This window comes from Camelina sativa, chromosome 20 (genome assembly GCF_000633955.1).
Source record: "Camelina sativa cultivar DH55 chromosome 20, Cs, whole genome shotgun sequence".
NCBI lineage: Eukaryota > Viridiplantae > Streptophyta > Magnoliopsida > Brassicales > Brassicaceae > Camelina > Camelina sativa.
This window is the reverse complement of record NC_025704.1, coordinates 8,414,232-8,424,549: the sequence shown is the minus strand read 5'-3', so window position 1 is coordinate 8,424,549 and position 10,318 is coordinate 8,414,232. Positions and strand designations below refer to the sequence as shown.

The following is a 10,318-nucleotide window of genomic DNA, read 5'->3' as shown; positions in this document are numbered from 1 at the left end:
AAATTTACAAATTCTATGTTATTCAATCATGGATTTTAAAAAGTCTATTAAAATCCACTGTTATTGAACTGGTGATTTAAAAATCTACTTTAAAATCTAGTGTTATTCAAAACAGTTTTGTGGATTAGGATTTTAATAATTTTTAGGATTCTGGAGGATTTTGTAGGATTTGTTTAGTTAAAAATACAGAAATCCAAATCTCATGGTTTTAGGTGGGATTTGAAAGAATTTTACAGAAAATCATATGAACTTCCCTAAAATCTATCAAAATTCTAAATTTCTTAAATCCCATCAAATTCTCCAAAATCATGGTTTGAATACACCCCCTTCATTAAAACAAATTCAAGTATGCGTTTTTCATCTCAAAAGAATTACATACGTGGCCGGAAAAATGAAATGTATGGTCGTGAAGAAAAGGAAAAATGTCACTATGGCTATCATCACGTGTCACTTCACACTATCCAGTAGACCAGAACCTAACTTCCAGCACCGCCAAGCCTAACCTTCTTTAGCAAAGCCAAAAACTCCTCAAACGACTAATTAAGTTTTTTTTTTTTTTTTTGTGTTTGGTCTCTTTGTCTCTCTCTGTGCCTTGCCCGAACATCGAACTTGTCATGCGTTGCACTGTTAGTACCGTCGCTGACCACTCGAGCTACAAGAGCTAGGCGACTAATTAAGCTTTTCTCAGTGGTGATTGTCATATTAGATGTAAATGAGTCCTTCGCTGCTCAGTTCTCACTGATTATGAATGTCATATTTAGATAAATGAGTCCTTCTCAGTTCTCACTGATGATTGTCACATTTAGATAACTGTGGTTCCCACTACAGGCTTTGGATTTTGTTGCATTAGAAAATTATCGTATTATACTTCTTAATTTACCAGAGACGGGAAAATAAAACCAAAAAATGCTTTTAAGTAGACAGCAGCCACACAACAATCAACTTTCTGATCTTTCAAACCCTAAGGCAGAACGAGAAGCAAAAATATGTGGCCCAGAAATTTTTGTATAAAACCAATGAAAAAAAAAAGAAAAGAAAAAATAATGAGTGGCTTAAATCCTTCTTCCATTTCCTTCCACATGTCCATCTTCTGTAGAACAGACGGCTTAAAATAAGAATCAGTGACATGGACAAAAGTGCACTCAAATTCATTAATTTTAGATTAAAGTTTAATTAACTTTCGCTTCCACCCAAATATGATTTTGCAATTTATAATTGTTTACAATTTTGTTCTTATCTTATGTGCTTAACCATGATTTAATAGATTATCTACACGTTTATGAAATATTGATGACGACCTAGATGATGGATAAACATATTGTTAATTATAAAAAGTTGAAACTAATTATATAATATCATAGATACGTATCTGTATTATATCATAATTTATGGTGTGTGTAAAATATATCTAGGCTTACGTTATAGATTGAACCCCACTAGGCTTTTTAATTTATTTAGATGCATAAGATATTTAACTTAATACTTTCGTTTTTTTTTCGTAAAATATAATACAAAGACAAAAAAAAAAATCTCGTCTTATTTTTACTTAGATTTTGGACTTTCCCTTATACGAGTTTGTATCTCATTTTTTTACTGTGGATTATATTGGGACTCAAAATCGTTTCAACTCGTTAACAAAATATGTACAGTTTTCTTTCAAATTTAAAAAGCTTGTTAACACAAAAATCAACGAGCCAAAAATGGGATAGCTCATTTTTAGACCGTATTTTATAAATAAAAATTTATGTTACTTGTTAAAAATATGTTTAGACAAAAAATACTAAAAAATTATCTGAATTTTGATGTTGTTATAGTTCTGATTTTATAAATAATTTACTAAAAAAATGTTCATGAAGAGAAGAATGGAGAAAGAATATTAGAGCCTCACAAAAAAAAAATGGATTGACTATGTTTGCTATTGGAAAAAATATATAGAATCTGATCTGACTCAAATCAAACCTTACGAATTTTCTGATTCATATTTGGATTTAGATTGAGTAATTGAATTTTAGTTAGGATATCTATTACTGTTTTATTCTCATATATAAAATTTTAAAATATGTGTAAAACTTACCTATAATAATAAAAGACTACATCAAATCACTAAAAACACTTATTTTTATATGCAGCTACGAAAATAAATTTATCAGTTTTAGATTTGTTAAAATTTTACATATTTTACTAGATTTTAACTTACAGTACACCGCGGGTCTATATTTCAAATTATTTATAATTTAGGTTATATACTATGTTTGTTTATGAGAATTTGAATAGTTTTTTTTATTTTTGAATGTAGTCAAATTTTTAAGAAGATAGTAGCTAGTTAAAAAAAAACATTTGCACATTTATGATAATTGTTTATTTTAGTAATTTTATTGATTTAGAAGAGAGATTTAGAGTGATTTTAGGAAACTTATATATATTATCGATTTGATGAGAATAAACTTAATTGATTTAGTCAATTTATCATATTTTGAATATCAAATTGTGTCCAATTTTGTAAAAATTAATATTATAAACAAATATTTAAATAAATATAACTATAAAGGTATAATGCAAAATATATTTCAAAAATCTTAATATAGATTTTTGATGGATCAGGATATGGAGAATCAAAATAGAAAGAATTCTAATTTAATAATCCGATAGAGTAATTTGATCCATAAAAAATATGTAGCTATCAAATTGGTAAAGAAAATAAACTATTTATCTATGATAAAAACAAACTATTTCCTTAATGAATGAATAAGAGCAAGAGAGATAATAGCGAGTAAAAAATATATATATACTCTCGCAAATCCAGCTGTAGTCACCATCCTGGGCAATCAAAATCAAGAAATTCGGTTATCGTTGAGTAAATGACCGTCCCTCCACTGAGAGATTAAATATAACTGTAAAGATATAACGTGAGGTTAAAAAAAAAGTATAACGTAAAATGTATTTCTAAAATCTTAATATAGATTTTTGATGGATCATGATATAGAAAATCAAAATAGAAAGTATTCTAATTCAATAATCCGATAGAGTAATTTGATCTATAAAAAATATGTAGCTATCAAATTGATAACGAAAATAAACTATTTATCCATGATAAAAAAAAAAAAAACTATTTTTTTAGTGAAGGAAGAAAAGCAAGAGAGATAATAGCGATTAGCGAGTAAAAAACAAAAAAAACATACTCTCGCAAGTAGGCTTCTTATTTTTTTGCCTTTCTGGTGGCTCACATTTCTCCGTCCAGCAAAATCCTTTTTTTTTTCTTTTTTTGTTTACACAAAAACAATATTAATATTTCTTAGACATATCTTAACAATATTTACATAATTCATTATTTCATAAACATAAAAGAATGATGTAAAAAAAAAAGGAAAGAAAAAGTATGAGAATTCAAACTTTCTGCAGCAAATTTAGCTGTATTTAAAACAAGTAGATTCATTTAAAAAGAATTAATATGAGAGACAAAACGATAATAAATCTACAAGTTTTGTTATTATAAAAAGAAAGAAAAAAAAAAGAAGAAGCTGGACACGTGGAAATGGTGGTCATTGAACTTGAGCCACAAGATTTAATCTGTTTTCTCGAGCGTTCCATGGAAATACCAATAAAAAATTTAAATTAAAATGTTTTTAAAAAAAAAAATGAAAAAAGCGCACATACCAGAAGCTGACGTGGCAACCCCTCTACCCTTTTTGTCTTCCTATTTTCTCACCCCCTTCCTTGTTCTTCTTCTTCTTCCCTCCTCCCACAGACCCACCCCCAAAGGCCAAAGCTCCACCTTCTTCTTCTTCTTCTTCTTCTTCTTCTTCTTCTTCTTCTTCTTCTCTCTTTCTCTCTGCTTTTGTTCTTCCGGCGAATCAGAACCGTCGAAAGCCTTATCCTTTTTTTCTCAACTCCGGCGAGCTTTAGAGAGTCTTTGAGAGTTCCATTTCTGATATTCTTCTTCTCTTTCTCTCTGCCCCAAAGAGTTGTTCTGTTTTTCTTTTACCGAACCCAACAAATCTCCGGTTTACTGGAGTTTTTTCTTTCCCGAAAGGTGGAAGCTTTGGATTGGTTCTGATTTCAGAAGCAAATCTGTTTTGTCGTTGTGTAATCTGGGAGCTGAAATAAATCTTATTAATTTTATGGGATCTATTGAACCAGACGGAGAACAGAGGAAATTAAGCTGATTTTTGAACTCCAGATTCGTTTACCTTTTCTTCGATCCATACCTTTGAGTTTTGTTTTGTTTCCCCTCCGGCAAGATCTTAATCCGGGAAGCTATGGCGTCGTCTCCGTTGACTGCGAATGTTCAGGTCTGTTCTTTTATCTTTTCCTGAATTCAAATGTTCTCTAGTTTAGGTAATGAATCTAAGAGTTTAGAAGAAAGCTTCTAAATTTGAGTTTAGCATGTTCGGTGTATAATTCATTTGCAGACTCTTAAAGATGTAATCGACTGTGTTGAGAACTTGCAGGGTTGGGTTGTTAAGAAACAAAGCCAATTTGTTTTTTTCTGTAAACGTAATTAGGATCTGTAAATACAATTTAAGTTTTTGGGATTTTGTGAATGAGAGAATGTACATTGAGAAACTGATTAAGAAAGTAAATGGTCCAATGCCACTTTTGTTTTAAAAGGACATAAATTGCGTTTATGTTGTGAGGGGATAAGATGATGTCTCCTAAAGTCCTTCTTTTGCTTGGTGATGGTTTCAGAGTGCCAAAGCTCCTTTGAGGAATAGAGTTGAGGAGGAAACTGCAGACAAGCAGATTCAATTCAATGACAAAAGTTTTGGTGGAAACGACTATGCACCCAAGGTTTGTTCTTTTTAACATCAATGTCAATATTGTTATGTAAAAAAGTGAACATCTTTCGCTCAATTTCATCTTTTCATGTTTTAGATACGGAAACCATATACGATAACAAAAGAAAGAGAGAGGTGGACAGATGAAGAACACAAGAAGTTTGTTGAAGCCTTGAAATTATACGGACGAGCATGGAGAAGAATTGAAGGTAAAATATTTTACTTATATCACTTGCTACTGTGTGTTATGACCTATACAAGAACCTGAACCCTCAAATATATGTTTGTTTCACTTATAGAACATGTGGGCTCAAAGACTGCAGTTCAGATTCGAAGCCATGCTCAGAAGTTTTTCTCTAAGGTTTATACACTTATATGCTATATAGTATCTTTTACCCTTGTTCACAGAAAGTATCAGTATAACCTCAATAGCAAACCTAAGTACTGTTTTAACAAGTGATCATTGTACATATACATTGTTTGGAGACTTGTTTGCTGACTCTTCTCTATTCTATTGTATTCACACAGGTTGCTCGAGAAGCAACTGGAGGTGATGGGAGCTCAGTGGAGCCAATTGTGATACCACCTCCTCGTCCCAAGAGAAAACCAGCGCATCCTTACCCACGTAAGCTTGGGAACGAAGCAGATGGAACAAGTAGATCAGTTTCTCCCTCAGAACGAGACAACCGATCTCCAACCTCTGTGTTGTCTACTGTTGGATCAGAAGCCTTGGGTTCCCTTGATTCAAGTTCACCAAATCGAAGCTTGTCCCCAGTTTCTTCTGCATCACCACCAGCTACTCTTACAACTACTGCAAATGCACCTGAAGAGCATGAGACTCTGGTACTTGACAAAAACGAAAACCCACCTGCAAATTTATACTCACTCGATTTAACAACAATGCCGACTCTTAGATGCTTAATTCTTAACATCCTTGGTTTGATCAATTTGACAGAAGCTGGAGTTGTTTCCTAGAGAGAGACTCTTAAACACAGAGAGCTCAGTCAAGGAACCAACGAAACAAAGCCTTATTAAACTCTTTGGGAAGACAGTTTTGGTATCTGATTCAGGCATGTCCTCTTCTCTGACAACTTCAACTTATTGTAAATCCCCAATTCAGCCATTACCACGGAAACTCTCATCATCCAAAACATTACCCATAATAAAAAACGGACAAGAAGAGCTCTCGAGCTGCTGGATACAAGTACCTCTTAAGCAAGAAGATGTGGAGAATAGATGTTTAGATTCAGGAAAGGCTGTACAAAACGAAGGATCATCGACTGGATCAAACTCTGGTTCGGTAGATGATACAGGACACACGGACAAGACCTCAGAACCCGAAACAATGGTATGTCAATGGGAGTTTAAACCTAGCGAGAGGTCTGCATTTTCTGAGCTGAGAAGAGCAAACTCAGAGTCAAATGCAAGAGGATTTGGTCCGTACAAGAAGAGAAAGATGATGATAGAAGAAGAGGAACAAGAAAAACAAGAGATTCATCTCCACTTATAACACATTTTCTCAGGTACCCCCAGAAGAAGAGACATTAAACTTAATATATTCATTCAACCTTTCTAAAATGTTCACCAAAGCCTTTTGTTGTTGTTGTTGTTGTTGTTGTTTTCATTGTTTTGTTCGAGATGTTTGTTGTTCTTTAGGCTAAAACTTCAGCAAAATTTGTAACTGTAAAACTCTCTTTGTACAATTTTTTTCCATATAGTTAAATGATTACGAGATGGTTTCTCTTACAGTATCTCCGATTAGATTAGGGGATTTAATTGGTTTGGTGAAGAGTTTGCTTCCAATTGAAGGCAAAGATAAAACTGGTGAGGTGGTTACAGAATCTGAAAGAAATAGAAAACAACAGTAGTGTTAGTTACAGTTACTGGTGTGCCAAGCAAATTAGCGAACCGATTCAGAAACCAACTCTAACCCGAAATTTGTTCAACATTTATTAAACCAACTTACCAAAACCAAATCAGACCGGTTAACACCCTTGGCACATTAACATAAAGTGGACGTCACAAGAAACAGCGTCGTTTTGATTCTTCAAACGTGAAAGCGTGGAGGGTGCTGTGACGGGGAAGACGGAGTAAGGAAGAGAAGAGAGAATGGCGAATGAAGCGGTCAAGTATGTATGGGAAGGAGCAATTCCTCTGCAGATTCATCTCCACAAATCCGACGTTGCTTCTCACCCTGCTCCTCCTCCTGCTCTTGTAATCAATCACTCTTCTCCTCGATANTTTTTTTTTTTTTTTTTTTTTTTTTGATGGTCTGGTTTTTAAAATCGATGGTGCATATCTCTTGTGTTTGTTTGGATCATGATTGAATTCTGGGTTCTTTTAGGGCTTTTCTTTTCTTTTCGTCTTGAATCAAAATCCGATTTCGATTATCAAATTGTTACTCTCTGCTTGAAACGAGCAGTTGAATCGTGTGTAACTCCAATGTTAAGAGCACGCTTATGAGTTTGTTTTTTGTTTTCTCGTGCGATCGCATTTGATCAGGTGTTAGCACCAAGAATAGGATATTTGCCGCTGTTGATTCCTCTTATAAAGCCTTATTTCAAGGATTCACTTCCTCCTGGTGAAGATTCAATCTGGTTCGATTACAAAGGAGTTCCTTTAAAATGGTACGTCACTGTTCATCTCTCTGTTATAACTGTGAATTTATAACTGTTTGATATGTTTTATGTGACAGTGTGACAATCTTCTTCTTTTGGTTTGCAGGTATATACCAACAGGCGTTCTTTTCGATCTCCTATGCGCAGAACCAGAACGACCTTGGAATCTCACGGTGATTTTTTTTTCTTTCTTTCCTCTCAAATTCATTAGCTTATGTTTGAGAGATGGGCTTAGTGTATTGTGTTAAGCATCTTGAGTGAGGTTGAGGGAAGACTATTCTTGTAATCTAAACGTAGGAGGAAAAAAAACCAGTGATCCACATTGTCATTCTCTTAGTCTGCATCCCCATTTACTTAACCACAGAAAGGCACAACTTTTAGTTTTTTTTTAGTACAAGTAAAGCCCATTTTTTGGGGAACCAGTATGAGCATAACAGTCACAGTATGTTGTTAGTGGAATCTTTCATCAGTCTCTCTTGACTAGCAAGATGCACAAACCTTAGTCTCTTTTGTCTTTGCAGTTCTTGAGCTTTTCAGAAATTCTTGTTTGTAGGTACACTTTAGAGGATATCCTAGCAACATACTGATACCCTGTGAAGGAGAAGATTCTGTAAAATGGAACTTTGTTAATTCTTTAAAAGAGGTTAGTGAAGATTTCTTTAAAAGAGGTCATTGATGACATAGAAACGTTAATTGCATATGGACTATGTACACTGTTTCATTGGATTTCTCATCGTAAAACTGTGAGTTATTTGTTTTGCTCTATGTGTGTGATTTCCTTCCACATCTTGATGATGTACTATCAATGTTAGAGAACACCTAGACATTTACAGCCATGCATGGTGTCTATGATAAGTTCAAAGGGTTATAAAATCTCATAGACTGTATTGGTGTAGCTGGTAATGACCGCTAATAGTTTTGTTAAGTATGCTGCAAGTGGTTTGTCGTTACCTAATGTTTTAGCCATAGGCTTCTCTTATGTTATATTTTAACAATGCTTTACTCCTGCCCTAAGTTAGCAAACGGTAAATGATAAGAAGTTATGACATGTTGAAATTATCCACTTATCCTGCAGGCACAGTACATCATCAATGGAAATTGCAAGAATGTTATGAATATGTCTCAGAGTGATCAAGAGGATCTATGGACCTCTGTCATGAATGGTACGAATGGTCGATGTTAGACATATAATATACTAGCAGTCACAAATCCATTATCATTTTTGTTACACACTACTTTTGCGTTCAGCATTGTCAGCGCCACTATTCGCATCAATCGTGGTATAACCTTCGGATATATGACCTTTTGAGTTAGTATCGAGTCTGAAAACCAATGGTTTGGCAGGTGATCTTGATGCCTACACGAAATTATCACCCAAGCTTAAAATGGCAACTATCGAAGATGATTTTTCAAGAAAAGCAAGCTTGTCATCTCCACAATCTCGACAAGGTGTGACTGAGACGGATGTTGCTGGACAAGTTAAGACAGGTTTGCCAACTATATACTCAGCTGAGGAAGTTACACCTTAGCAAAATTTTCTCATATTTGGAAAAGTGGTTTCAATTGGGAGTGCCATATTTATCCTTGTTAGAAACAGTCAATAGTAGTTTTCGGTCTTCTGATTAATCCTCTAAACAGCAACAACTTAATAGTGACCCCTCATAAATTGGTGCATCTATTATTTCAGTGTTGGCTAACATGATACAAAGTAATAGTGTCCTCATTGTTCTTGTGCATTCACCTTTTTCCTGATTCTTAATAATCTTTTTTTCTCAGCAAGAATTCCTGTTCGGTTATATGTTCGGAGTATAAATCAAGATTTCAAGAATCTTGAAGATGTACCTGAGATCGATACATGGGATGACATCTCCTACCTAAATCGCCCTGTTGAGTTCCTCAGAGAAGAAGGTAAGATAATCACCTTAAAGATTCACATTCTTCATATAATCTTCTTTGAAAAGAGATTGGTTGAGATTGGCTTTTCTGGTATATGGCTTTTCAGTCAATAGCTTCTATGCAGAGTGAATCCAACTGTTGTTGAATCTCTACTTTGTGAGATACTAACTGATTTGTTCCACCGTTTAACAGGGAAATGCTTTACCTTACGCAACGCCATTGAAAGTCTCCTCCCAGAGTTCATTGGAGACAGAGCTCAAACGAGTGGAGAAGAAAGAAGCAGGGATGATGATAATACAGAAGAAGCAGATGGGTTGCTGCGGGAGATGGGTGAAATCAAATTGGCAAGGATCCAAGGGATAGAAATGAAACTAGAGATACCGTTTTCGTGGGTGGTAAATAACTTGATGAACCCAGAATTCTATCTCCATATCTCTGTTCTTGTGAAAGCTCCTCAAAGGTGAAAGTAAGGAGGTTCTCGGCAGTTACATCTGTTAGTTGATCAAAAACTTGTTTTCTCGTTCGGTCTTGCAAAAGCCAAAAGAATCAATGATTTGTTTATATACAGCTACTTTCTGAAGGAACCAGAACTCAGAATACACTAAGAAAGAAAAGAAAAGGTAGAAAGATTAGAAATATTTGATTGACTCGTTGGTTCTTTTACTTAAACGATTTTTCTCTCTGGGCAAATTTGAATTCGTCTGTTCACAAGTAAGAAGCATGAGCTCAACTTCATAGAGAGATCCAAAATGTTGGTTAAAACAAAAGCACTGAGACAGATGGACATAGACAAATCATTGTTTTAATTTTTTGTTTGCAGAAACAAAACAATGCGAGAAAAAATTCAGAAGCAATTTTTCACTCAATTGGATTTAGTAAGTCCAGAAAGCGTGTTGTTGTAATCTTCGAGCTCTTCGTAATAGACATCCCAAACGCATCGGACACAGCCGCTACCGCAACAATCGCCAGGCTCTGGTTTCTCCGGCGGTGGAGGAACCGAAACCTCCTCCTCCTCCTTCTTCTTGTTAT

The 10,318-nt window shown here is 34.5% G+C and overlaps 3 protein-coding genes across 3 annotated transcripts in view; 2 read left to right on the top strand and 1 right to left on the bottom strand.

The window, feature by feature from the left end:
* Positions 3,721–6,523, top strand: LOC104770024 (protein REVEILLE 1-like). The gene is made up of 6 exons (XM_010494373.2): positions 3,721–4,289; positions 4,687–4,788; positions 4,873–4,984; positions 5,075–5,136; positions 5,304–5,618; positions 5,731–6,523. The coding sequence occupies exons 1-6, from the start codon at positions 4,257–4,259 to the stop codon at positions 6,283–6,285; spliced, it is 1,179 nt and encodes a 392-aa protein (XP_010492675.1). The 5' UTR covers positions 3,721–4,256; the 3' UTR covers positions 6,286–6,523.
* Positions 6,820–9,963, top strand: LOC104770022 (autophagy protein 5). Its single transcript, XM_010494372.2, has 8 exons — positions 6,820–6,989; positions 7,278–7,402; positions 7,500–7,566; positions 7,947–8,036; positions 8,469–8,556; positions 8,738–8,881; positions 9,170–9,301; positions 9,482–9,963. Exons 1-8 carry the CDS (start codon positions 6,885–6,887, stop codon positions 9,751–9,753), a joined length of 1,023 nt encoding a protein of 340 aa, XP_010492674.1. The 5' UTR covers positions 6,820–6,884; the 3' UTR covers positions 9,754–9,963.
* The window catches only part of LOC104770020 (tetratricopeptide repeat protein 27 homolog), a gene marked incomplete in the record, with an annotated part of 6,568 nt that continues 6,274 nt past the window's right edge, over positions 10,025–10,318 (bottom strand). Inside the window, 1 exon segment of the mRNA XM_010494370.2 lies at positions 10,025–10,318.